Here is a 12,729-nt window from a genome sequence, read left to right as displayed (position 1 = left end):
TAAACTTGTAGATGCTGCCCATATTCTGGTAAGTTGTATCTCAATATTGTTGCACCTGTCAGTTTACAGATGTTTCACACAAGTTAAACCAAGTTTAGTGAAGTTTGAGTCATTTGGCCTCTGGGTGGTGCTATTGTTAGTCGAGGCCTAATGTCCCTAGGCACTGCAGTGATTTTAAGTGTGGCCCAGGCCATGTGAGATTTGAAAAAAAGAGATAATTATATATAATGACTGACAGAAAAAAAAACTGATAACTACAGGCATGTAAAGTTTCCTTGCTTTAAGCCCTGTATTCTGACAAAGGTTGTATTTCTCCAGAAACACTATTCCTTTCCCTCCTAAGTCATTTGATTCTCAATTAGCTGTATCTGTGGCATACATATTGACCTCCATATTGTTGAGCCCCATACATATTGACTTCCATATTGTTGAGCCCCCGCCCTTAATAGAGTCACATGAGTCACTTGGTCAAACTGTTTGACCACATCAGGAGGGATAAATGGTCAATATAATAGGTGCCACAGATTTAGAGGATTTCAGGGATTTACCCTGTTGTGAGCCATCTACAGCATACATTTTTCATTCATTAGTTCATCCATGTTGACAATGTTTCTAATTTATTAATTTGCAGATTCACAAGTTCAAGATGGTGGGTTTAAACCCAATTATTTTGTTTGGATGTGCAAAAAAGAATACCATTGTCTGTGACTACATCGATGGCTTGGAGTCAGTTACAGACAAAGAAAATGAAGCAATCAAAGTCATACGCAGTCAGTATGGGGATCTCTTAAAAAGTTAGTCCGCACAATGTTTTATTTGTGCTAATATACTACTTTCTAAAAATGTCTATCATTTTTGGGGTATTTGTGAAGTTTCGTTGGGGTATGATACAATGTGTTGTTGTTGTTGTTATTATTATTATTATTATTAGTAGTAGTAGTAGTAGTAGTAGTAGTAGTAGTATACCTATGATTTAGTTAACATATATTCTATGAAATACAAGGAAGATACTGTGTATTATTGTAATAAGTACGATTTTCACTAAGATAACTCCTCAAACAGAGATGTTTGAAAGACAGAGAGAGGCCCAGTCGTCCTCTCCGGTGGTCCCAGAAGGACAGAGAGACCCTGTAGAGATGTCAGGGAATCTTGAAGCCATGAAGGATGATGGGAACTTCTCTTGTGGTAAGAAGGACTACATGGATATTCTCTTCACCTTATCTCTGTGTGTGTCCCATTTGTTCTTTATATATTAATGTTGAATCCAGAAGAGACAACAGATAATAATATAGATTCAGACAAGATTAGTATATGTTTGAATGCATAATGTGCTGTATGATACTGCCCTTTCTACATAGGCTCTCAGGTCTTCTTACTCTTGATCTAAACGATCTCTCCTAAAGAACATGGTAACACGTCTTAATCATTTCCTTTATTGTTTGTTCTCTTTTCCCCAAATGTACACTAGATCCTGCAACTGCACCCCCTACAATGGCTCTCAAAGCCTCCTCACCTATTGGGCCATGTGCATTGTCTCACCCACAATCCCCCAGCAAGACGTGCCGTCAACCAAAGCATACAGGTGAGGCTTCATGAATAACACATGGAAGAGACAAGCAATTTGGAGAAAAAAGATTAGTGCACTCAATATATCCTAGTAAAGACATCTTTGTGTAGTTTTGACCTGGTTAGGTTAAACTGGGAACAGACCTACCGATTTTTTTTAGTCATACCTAACAAGAACAAGATTAAGTAGATCAAATCCACAGACGGAATTTGGTACGATTAGGAGTTAGTTATGAGCACAAACATAACAATTCAGCTGTTGGCTGTTCACAGTGAATCTGCATAGCATCAACAATTGGAAAAGATCACAAAGGATCCAAATCTGTCACCCAAACACACATAGTGATTCCTGCCACAACTGAACACCGCAACTACCATTGACTCTCTCAGATTTTTCTTTTCATTCTTACAGGCAGAGGGCAGTTGGCAGCTGACTTGGAGTGTAATCCATCGCTGCTGCACAGAGTCTACCCGAGATTTGAGCCAAATCTGTCCGTCTCAGCAGCAGCTATGTCTGACAGGCACGTGGCACTTTCTCATTTCTCCACCATGCTGCATGCACCTTTTGGAACCTATGTGTGAATCCTGGAAGTCTGCCAATCAGTTTGACAAGTAACCTAATCCTCCTACAGCCATAAGGTCCTCACTTAGGCACTGACAAATTGTTCAGTGGAAACAGGAAGGGTGTTTTTTAGTTTAGTCTGTATAAAGGATAGTCTGTATAAAGATGACTGTTTCTTAATTTATAATCTATGTTAAATCCTGCACAAACAACAAAACCCCATATTCCCAAACCCCATTCTGGCTATTTCATTTGGGCCTTTACTGCATTGCATTGCCTCTATGTCTCCAAATCTGAGGTGTCTGGAGTGGCCAGTTCTGTCAGCTCTGTTGTATTAGTGAAGGCTAATGCCATGACTAACATGGTTTCAAACAATGTTGATGGCACACACTTTACACAATTCTCACCATACTTCAGTTAGTCTGCCATGCTTATTTTCTTTTAAAAAATGTTTTTTTTTTCACTTTTTTATTTTAAATCAACACATTTATAACTCTTGTTATAATCATATAATCACTCTAGCTATGGTAGGTGTTGATAGGCCACCATAATCTTCAAGATGAATGATAAGCGCTAGGCTACTGTATCTGCAATGTAACAAATTGAGGTGGCAACAGTATCGCTATACTTCCTGCTGAAGCGAGCCAATGGGATTTTTCATTCTACATGTGTGTGAGCTGGCAGCAGTGTTTACACAAAAAGTTTCGACTAAATCAGTCTCGCTGCCAAGTCATTTAACTGCTGGCCATCTATACTATTAGGTTGTTGAATTAATCCCAGTTGTGGCATTTTTGAGCGGATTATGTTCCGCCTCTCGTTTTCGGAATTCCACTGCCATATTTTAACTCGCTGAAATTACTTACTTGACCCTTGAGTTTACAGTTGGGAGAGTTTGTCATCCAAGGTAAGTCTGATTAGCATTTATCAGCTAGCCACGTTTACACAAGATGCCATATCTTTCATCCTATGCCTTGGCTTTTTGATGTTTAGCACTAACTTTGACTCAAGGGCTGAATAGCTCGAGTCATACAAACGACTGTAGCTACTGAGTTTGTAAGTTGTGTGAGATCAACTAGCGAGCTAGTTATAACCGCTAACAATAATGTCAGCTACAGTGAGTTAGTTAACCAGCACTTTTTAATTCACTGCCTGACAAACCTCTACTAACAACGTGTCTTTGGGCGAATTCATTACCATCTGATAGCTAACTCATTCAGACACAAACAGCAGTGACGTTAGTTAGCTATAGGTCTCTCTTTTCGTATGCTTACCGTTCGTTAGCCAGCTCATTTTGATGTTGACGAAGCAATGCTATATCTAGCTATCGGAACGTCACATATTACCAACCCTCCCGTATTTCCAACCTCTTACGTGTATGTGTCACTAAGTCCTACTATTAATTTCTATACAAACCAAGACGGCGGATTCCTACAGAAACGTAAGCACCCACACCATAAGTGTATCTAAATTAGCTATGTGCCAAAAAATACATTATACCGTGACTCGAAGAGCTGTAAATAGTCTCGTAAGGCTGCGTGTACAAATCCGCTTGGAGCTCCAGTGGAATTTTGAATTGCGACGAGAATTCTCGGGCTAACCGTTGATGTGCCGTGAGAAAGGTTGGGAATAGGCACCCACCAGCCCAGCACTAAACTCCGACCGAGCATGGTAAACAAAATCGGACATTTCAGGCAGTAAAAGCCCCGGTAAGAACCAAACTACATTTTGATCAAATCACCACACCTATGGGTACTGAAAAATGTACGGTTCATTTATCAAATGTTATTTTGAAGTATTAAAAAACATCATTGTTTTAAAATGAAATGGTTGGTAATTAGTACGTTTACGATAGCTAGCTACTGAGCAAAGTTTCTTGAAGATTACAAGTAAATGAGAAATGAATTACTATTTTGTGTCATTCATTCAGTGTTAACCACTGTCAACGTTGTTAACGTGACAGGTGTTTAGGGTTACTTTGCAATTGTTGATTAAATAAAGAATAGGTATCTTGTAGTGTGTTCAAATTAAAGGACCACATCTGCAAGCCGAAGACTTTGCTGATAAACACTTTAAGTTAGCATTCATTGTACGCATTATTATCCATCAGGATTTAGGAGGGGAAGTTGTTTTCATAATGTCTACCATTGCTTCTTCAAATGGTCCCTGGTCAAATAGCAGATGTTGTAGACCCCCATCCTATTAAGGAAGTCGATTTTACTTCGACATGTTTACCACTACTATAACCTCCGTTTGGAAACGGACATCTTTGTGTACACAATATGTCATCGTGGTGCACGGAAGGAAGAAATCAATTTCCTTTTTTGCTGATACCTAGTTATATAGAGGTTGACCCCGAAGGAAGTTAGTCGATTGATACAAAACCTCTCGATAATGGAAAATACATAGGTGAAGGGTCAGGGGATTCCTAATAAGGAAGGTTAACAAGGCACACACAAAGTAGGGTTGCAGTTTGTCTTTTTAGGGTCTTGTGCTCTCTCTCTCTCTCTCTGTTTAATCGTGACTCAGACCATCTGTAGTTTGGTTTATGCCTCATGCTATTATATATTATGCTTTCTGCTATTACCTAAAAACTAAAATAAATATTCAGCATTTAAGCATACCTGATTGTATGCCTGTGTTTGTGTTTGTGTGTTTATTGCCTGTGGTCTGAATTGTAGGAGTCGAATGGCCTCTGGTGTGACTGTGAAGATAGAGAAGCGCCCGGCTCCTGATACAGAGGATGTCCACACAAGCCCCAAAAAAGCCAGGTACCCTCAACACACACCTGACATAGCCTTGTATGAGCGTGACCTCCCCCAACACACACCTGACATAGCCTTGTATGAGCGTGACCTCCCCCAACACACACCTGACATAGCCTTGTATGAGCGTGACCTCCCCCAACACACACCTGACATAGCCTTGTATGAGCGTGACCTCCCTCAGTCACAAAAACGTGCTAATGCGCTAGCGGTATCATCAGGACGACATGGAACAGGGAATCTCGTGCCTTTGTACTGCTGCTCCGAGCACACCAGCACATTGTTCCTGAAACCTGTCCAAACATTGAAGTCACACAGTGTTGAAGATTGGCATGGCTGTAATGGTTGCCAAAAAGTTGTTGGTTGGTTTGAAATTTGTGCACAGACACACCATTAAACACATTATTTGTGATGTGTGTGTGTGTGTGTGTGTGTGTGTGTGTGTGTGTGTGTGTGTGTAGCCTTGCGGGTCATATTTACCTTGCTTACATGTAAGAGCGCACCAATTTAGGGCTATGTATGCACAAATAGAACTGTGTTCACATAGATCAAATTAACAAAAAAATCCCACATACACACACAGGGGAAAGGAAAATATCTACACACTGTATTTGCTCCCAAAAGTGATTTTATTTTACAACGTTTCAACTCTGGTTTTCATTAGGTACATTAAGATACAGTACCTGACGAGATACTTGATGTACCCGAGGAAGACCAGAGTGGCTGAAACATTGTACAATTAAATCACCTTTGGGATCAAAGTATTATCCGGCTTCCGTTGAAATATGTGTGTGCATTCCCTCAATGCGTCACATACACACACACACACACACACACGCACACACACCTTTACTTATAGGAAATTGTGTGCCCTCTTCCTGTTCCATCGTCCCTGGCAGGAAGCTGCTGCCCAGCCTGAAGACGAAGCGGGCGCCGGAGCTGGTGCTGGTGATTGGCACGGGCGTGAGCTCGGCGGTAGCGCCGCAGGTGCCCGCTCTGCGCTCCTGGAAGGGCCTGATCCAGGCGCTACTGGACGCGGCCAACGACTTCGACCTGCTGGAGGAGGAGGAGAGCCGCCGCTTCCAGAAGAGCCTGCAGGAGGACAAGAACCTGGTGCACGTGGCCCACGACCTCATCCAGAAACTGTCGCCGGTGAGTAGGGGTGGGAAGCACAGACTGGGGGAGATTGCAGCCACTTCCGGTTTGGGACAACTCGGTGAAAGCAAGCGCATGGACAACTGATGTGAATTAAAAATGGCACCAAATATTCAACCTCTTAGTTGGATCATTTTTCCATGAGCCAGCTGGTAGTTTGTAGGGGCACTCATTCAATCAAGCTGTCATTAACAGACTGTTTGCACTTTTGCTGTTTTATCTAGCTCAGTGGAATAGTTGTATGACCTATACAATGAACGAATGCAACCACATGGTTTTGTTTTCACTGAGTACAGCCCATAGATTGCGCTTTATGTCAAGAGGAAATTACAACATGCTTTTAGAATCCATAACTTGAACTGTGATACCAGTAGTATTTATGGTAGTGGCCCACGACCTGAAGCTTTTCCTGGTGATTCACATGAAAGCCTGCAACTGCCTTTATCTTGGCTGACAGAGTAAGGCAGTGATGTGATCTCATGCTGTTTTATAAAGAGTGCTTAAAACACAGGGAATTCTGGGAAGGCACAAAACAGCTAGAAGTGATTCAGCTATTAAGTTATTTGGCAACTTGGTGCAAGTCAAGTAGAGTCTTGTACTTGAAGCTGTACTGTAGTTATAATTGTGGAGACAGGCAGGCAGGTGTATGATGAGACCTGTTTCATAGAGTGCTCAAAGCCCAGGCAATCATGTGAACGTTTTCATTGCAAGTGTAGATAACTACTGATTCAATGTAGAGTCTTGATTTGCTGAAGCTGTAGTTAAAGTTATAGTTGCAACAGAGTCTGTTGTTGCCTTCCTAGCTTTCCTATTCTTAAGGCATGCTTGCTCTGTTTAGTCACTTGATGATCTTACATGACCTTATCTCCTGCCTTCCTGCAAGTTGAAATCGGCAGAGCGAGCTTCAGCACATGACGTGACATGATACCATGCAGTGATAGGGCTGTTGAACAGGGTCCAGAATCGGCTGAGACTGAATGACACATTACCAGGAATTCAATAACAGCGCTCATCCAGACAGAAAAAAGCTAAACAAAACGTCATGCAAACCGACGCTGCCTAGGTGGTTATCGTTTTTATCATTGTTTAACTGTAATGGTCACATATCTTAGAGTAAAGGTTGTCCTATGTCATATCATAGGAGATTTGGATGTGTTTGATACATTTATTTTTATACTTATTCATATTTTAAGTAACCTCTATGTTCCGTTTTAACCTTTAGTTTATATTTGACATGATCTATTGTCTATATTTGCTGGCTGCCTTTTTCCTAAATCGGTCAATGAATGACTGTTTCTTCTTCTTTTATTTTCTTATGTTTCTGTTTCTTCTATTTAAAAACAGGAAGGAATTGCCATTTTGTTTTGAGTATTGTTTTGAAAACAACACAGGGTCTGTCACAAGGCCTACAGTGTGCCCTGCTAAGCAGCGAAACAGCTGGCCTGGAAGTTTGGCTGTGTAGCGAAGGGTGAGGGCACCCCCACCACCCCCCCACCCTGGCCTCGAACCCGCATCCCTGGGCTAACAAACTTGCAGCTTGATCGCAACGAACCAGGCTCATTAGTATGGCAGACAGAGCGCATACTCAACCGTAGCGACAGCATTCCTTCACAGGCTGAGAAGATGCAGTGCAACTGAATCACCCACAGCGCTTCACATTAATCTGTGTGGAGGCCTTTAGGTGTGGATGAGAAGTGGGGTTGCAGTGTTTCCCACAGAATTGAATTCTATTTGTGGTGGTAGGTTTGCAGAATTAACTTGAATGCAACAGTTTTTAACAAATTATGATGCTAACCAGATTTAAGCACAATGTAGTACATCATTGTGTGGTGGTCATTGTTGATATTGTGGTGGGCCGCCACAAATAAGTCAATGTATGGGAAACACTGGGTTGATTACTGACCTTGATTACTGACCTTGATTACTGACACTGCTTCTACCCTCTCTAGTGTAGCCTTGGTATTCAGAATACAAATGCAACTCTAATGCATGTATGCCTCTGTATGTAACTCAAAGGCCTGTTTCACTAATAGGCATGAATGCTGCTCTTCTCTCAGGACTTTTGCGTGGTCATTCAACTGACCACCTGTGTAGACAGCAGTAATGAGTCCTTAGCCTTGTTCTGGGACATAGTGAGAGCCTGTGAAGGACGCTGTGCTTAGTGCTTAGTGTTTAACCCACTTTTGTGTGCCACTGGGTCAGTCAAGGAAAGCCATGGCATGGTGGATTTGGCTGACCCTGTTTGCCTGGTTGAAGGTGTCGTGCGGTAAAACACTAGAGCTTAGCTTGGCGGGGGGGGGGGGGGGGGGGGGGGGGGGGGGGGTTATGGGGTTAGGGTGGATGGGGGTGGAGGGAGCCAGGTAGAGCCAGGCAGCCCAGGTCCACAACACAGTCATAAGTCCACATGCGTGGTTCATATGATTGCCATACCAGTCCAGTATCACAAGTTAAGCCTTTAGGTAAAAGTAACAATGAATGGTACCATTCCTGACGGAGGTAATATTAATAACAGAGACTAATAAATGCTTTGTTTGCATTGGTGATACTGCACTGTAAACAGTGAATTATTGTATTAAATTATCGTATTAAACGCTATCTCAGTTTGTGGTGGATTTTGCTACACAGTGTCTGAGTGGCTGTGCTTGGTGAGTCCAGTTTCTCCTTGTGATACTCTCCAGCTTGCTCTTGACCTCCATGTGAAGGTCAGGGGCCCATCCAGGTGGCAGTTTCGTTCTGGCCTTGCCTGATGAAGAGCACTTTGGCTCAAAAAACGTCACCCTTTGGTGCGACCAGTAACATTTCCAAAGGAACGAGCAGCGTGCTAGTGTCTTGTGTTTCGCTTTTCTGTTCTATTATCCTTTTTCTGAGCATGTGGCTTTTATGGAGGATGCATAACTTTTTTTAGTCTTGGCTTGGTTCTGGCTGACATCTGGGTTTGATCCGGCCCAGGTCTAAGCCGGACTCTCTGACCCTCGGCAGCTGCCTCGTGGGCCCTGAGGAGAAGCGCGCAGTGGGCGTGTGAGGAGTTCAGTAGGGGTGTGTGCAGGGTGAGCGCTGGATAACTTCCTTCCTGAGGAAGAAGATCCTGGCCTCCAGCTGGGCATATTTAGAATCAACGGAGCCGCTAGCTCTTCTCTTCTCATTTTCTTTCTCCCTCTCCCTCTCCCTCTCCCTCTCTCTCTCTCTCTCTCTCTCTCTCTCCCTCTCTCTCTCTCTCTGTTGCTCACTCTCTTTCTCTCTCTCTCTCTCTCTCCCTCTCTCTCTTGCTCACTCTCTTTCTCTCTCTCTCTCTCTCTCTCTCTCTTGCTCACTCTCTTTCTCTTTCTCTCTCTCTCTCTCTCCCTCCAAGCATGTAAGCACCATAATTCAGAGCATAGCTTCTTAAAGAGAAGATTCATCCAAGGCCCGCTCAGTGTGAAGAGGTTTGAGCCGCACAGACGTCCAGTAATCTCCCCAGCGGTCCACTCCTCACCCTCCACACCCTCACATTCCTGCCCTCTCCTTTTCTCACTCACACAACAATCCCCTCTTTTACCGCGGCTTGGAGCTCGCCCCTGGGTCAAACGTGACGCAAGGCCCACCTGTCTGGAGGAAAACACTGACCTCACTCTGGATCTTTAATCCAAAAGAGTGTTGACAAGGCCTCTTTAGTTTAGCTAATAATGTGATTGAATTATAATGCTGTGTTGTAGTGGGTGCTTTTTCTAAAGATTAGAGTGTTTTGTTTTGCAACCACAAATCAGAAAAAGTTGGGACGTTGTGTAAAATGCAAATAAAAACAGAATGTGATAATATAGTCTTGTGAACTCATATTTAGCAGCTAAAAGGACATACAGTAGACACCATATCAAATGTTGAAAATGAAACTTTTGACTATTTCATGGAAAATATATGATAATTTTGAATTTCATACCAGCAATGTGTTTAAAAGAAAAAGCTGGGCCAGGGGATGTTCACCACTGTGTTGCCTGCTTCACCTCCTTCATTTGAATGATGATTACATTCTGTTTTTATTCACATTTTACACAACGCCCCAACTTTTCTTGATTTGGGGTTGTAGACAAATCTATCACAAAACAAATTTAGCTGAGATATCTGAAGTGGACCCTATATGTTTAATCTTTCAGTTCATAAGTGCGAGAGTGATGTGTATATTGCATTTTAAGTGTGTGGAGGGAGGGATTCAAACCGTTTCCAAAATGTCAAGTTTTACCATGTATCATTGTGGCCAAAGGAAAGTCACTGTCTCACACAGGCTCTTCTGTCATGAAAATAAGCATTCGGAATGTTGCTGTGTGTAAATAGTTATTGGACACAAGAGGTTACACGCAAGAGTGCTGTCAATATGATGAAAGAATATGTCTGCATAGATAGATAGATAGATAGATAGATACTTTATTGATCCCTAGGGGAAATTCAAAAGAAACACAAAGACACAGAGCTACCTCGACATGCTGCCACTCTTGTCGGCGCCGGAACCGGAACCCGACATCAGCATCAACACTTATCCTCTGTCTTCTCCTTCTCTCTTCCTCCTCTTCTCCCCCTCTTTCTCCCTCCTCTCCCTCTCCCTCCCTCGGGGCCGTAGCGGACAGGGAATGTGCGCTCCACGTTCTTCAAGGACTGCCTGTACGAGGTGTTCGACAGCCTGGAGAGTAAGATGGAGGACGCGGGGAAGCACCTGCTGCGCTCGGTGCTGCAGCTGATGGAGAGCGGCGCGCTCGTGCTCACCACCAACTTCGACAACCTGCTGGAGATCTACGCCGCCCACCAGGGCACGCGCCTCGAGTCGCTCGACCTCACCGACGAGAAGAAGGTACCAGAGACACACACACACACACATATACACACACACACCAGGGCACGCGCCTCGAGTCGCTCGACCTCACCGACGAGAAGAAGGTACCAGAGACACACACACACACACATATACACACACGCCAGGGCACGCGCCTCGAGTCGCTCGACCTCACCGACGAGAAGAAGGTACCAGAGACACACACACACACACATATACACACACACACACATATACACACACACACACATATACACACACACACACATATACACACACGCCAGGGCACGGCACGCGCCTCAATTCACACATCCTAACTGACGAGAACAAGGTACCAGAGAGACAGAGAGAGAGAGACACACACACACACACACACACACACACACACACATATACACACACATCAGGGTACGCGCTTCGATTCACACAACCTCACCAACGAGAACAAGGTACCAGAGACAGACACATGTACACATGTACACGTATACACACACACACTCACACACACACACACACATACACAAACACACACACGCACACGCACACACACATACACACACACACACTGTATGGCTTTTTCAGTTAGCATGCTGTGGGCTAATGTGTGTGAGCGTTTTTTTCATTGTTTTTATTTTCTCTTTAGAGATATTGCATGAGTGCAGAACATCAGAACAGCAGGGTGCTGCTAATGTGTAGCTGCTGTAAGGGGTTTTGGGACAGCACAGTCTCAGAACAAGATGTACCGCTACATAGCCATGTCTCACTATTAGACCATGACATGCAGGCCTTTTATGTGGAACTTGAGGTCATCTCTGTGTGTGTGTGTGTGTGTGTGTGTGTGTGTGTGTGTGTGTGACCTATTTATGGAGGACTCATACTGTACAAAAACTCTCAAATACCAGCCTTTGATTTCTGCCATTGAGAACCTAGGATACAAATGCCAGCTCATTGTGTTAGTGTTTGGTAGCCTAGGTCATGTACTGTACATAGGTTGGAGGTCCGTGGACTTTGCTTTGGGGGACTATATAAAATTAAGGCCAAGCTGCTAGTGAAGTACTGTTCTATATCAGCAATTATAGGAAGCATGTTTATTTGGAAGAGACGATGCTTCCTATACCCCTGAATCTGTAAACTCATTATAGATTGCTGAACTGCTTTAATTTACTGGATTATTCAGAAGATTTGATTCCTAATGAAACTTGTGTGTGTGTGTGTGTGTGTGTGTGTGTGTGTGTGTGTGTGTGTGTGTGTGTGTGTGTGTGTGTGTGTGTGTGTGTGTGTGTGTGTGTGTGTGTGTGTGTGTGTGTGTGTGTGTGTGTGTGTGTGTGTGTGTGTGTGTGTGTGTGTGTGTGTGTGTGTGTGGAGGCAGGGACTGGACACCCAGTTTAAATAGAGCCATCACTGATGAGAAGGTTGTTAATGGAACTCAATGGAAATGTTGGAACAGGTGCTCAAGGACATCGGCAGTTTGTAATGACACAAATATTGGTTTTGCATCTTTGTGAACACAGGTAGCTGTGATATCTCCCCAAAATAGATCTTTTATTACTACATGTATGTAATATTGTAATAATGCAGGAAAAGATTCGGAAAGGTGTTCCGCTGCTACTCAGAGGTCATCGTCAGCAGAACCACTGATCACAGAAACCCAGCATCACTTCTCTCTTTCCAATTGTAGCCATTCGTAGCTGCGATAGCGTCAGCAGAACCACTGATCACAGAAACCCAGCATCACTTCTCCTCTCTTTCCCATTGTAGCCATTCGTAGCTGTGATAGCCGGTAAATGTCTGTGGTCTCCATTGGTAGCCGCGATAGCCGGTAAGTGTCTGTGGTCTCCATTGGTAGCTGTGATAGCCGGTAAGTGTCTGGTCTCCATTGTAGCCAT

At 43.5% G+C, this 12,729-nt stretch overlaps 1 protein-coding gene across 1 annotated transcript in view; it reads left to right on the top strand.

Moving 5' to 3' along the window:
- The first annotated feature begins 2,776 nt into the window (after positions 1 to 2,776).
- Positions 2,777 to 12,729, top strand: part of fam118b (family with sequence similarity 118 member B) — a 17,059-nt gene continuing 7,106 nt past the window's right edge. Inside the window, exons 1-4 of the mRNA XM_076282896.1 lie at positions 2,777 to 3,032; positions 4,807 to 4,896; positions 5,790 to 6,042; positions 10,634 to 10,861. Of these exons, the coding sequence (XP_076139011.1) occupies positions 4,814 to 4,896; positions 5,790 to 6,042; positions 10,634 to 10,861 (564 nt within the window). The 5' untranslated portion in view covers positions 2,777 to 3,032; positions 4,807 to 4,813. The remainder of the gene's footprint in view (positions 3,033 to 4,806; positions 4,897 to 5,789; positions 6,043 to 10,633; positions 10,862 to 12,729) is intronic.

This window comes from Alosa pseudoharengus, unplaced genomic scaffold (genome assembly GCF_046254945.1).
Source record: "Alosa pseudoharengus isolate Yale_2024_CS ecotype anadromous, Long Island Sound unplaced genomic scaffold, YU_APseudo_1.1 YU_APseudo_1.1_scf_13, whole genome shotgun sequence".
NCBI lineage: Eukaryota > Metazoa > Chordata > Actinopteri > Clupeiformes > Clupeidae > Alosa > Alosa pseudoharengus.
This window is presented reverse-complemented; position numbering and strand designations above follow the sequence as displayed.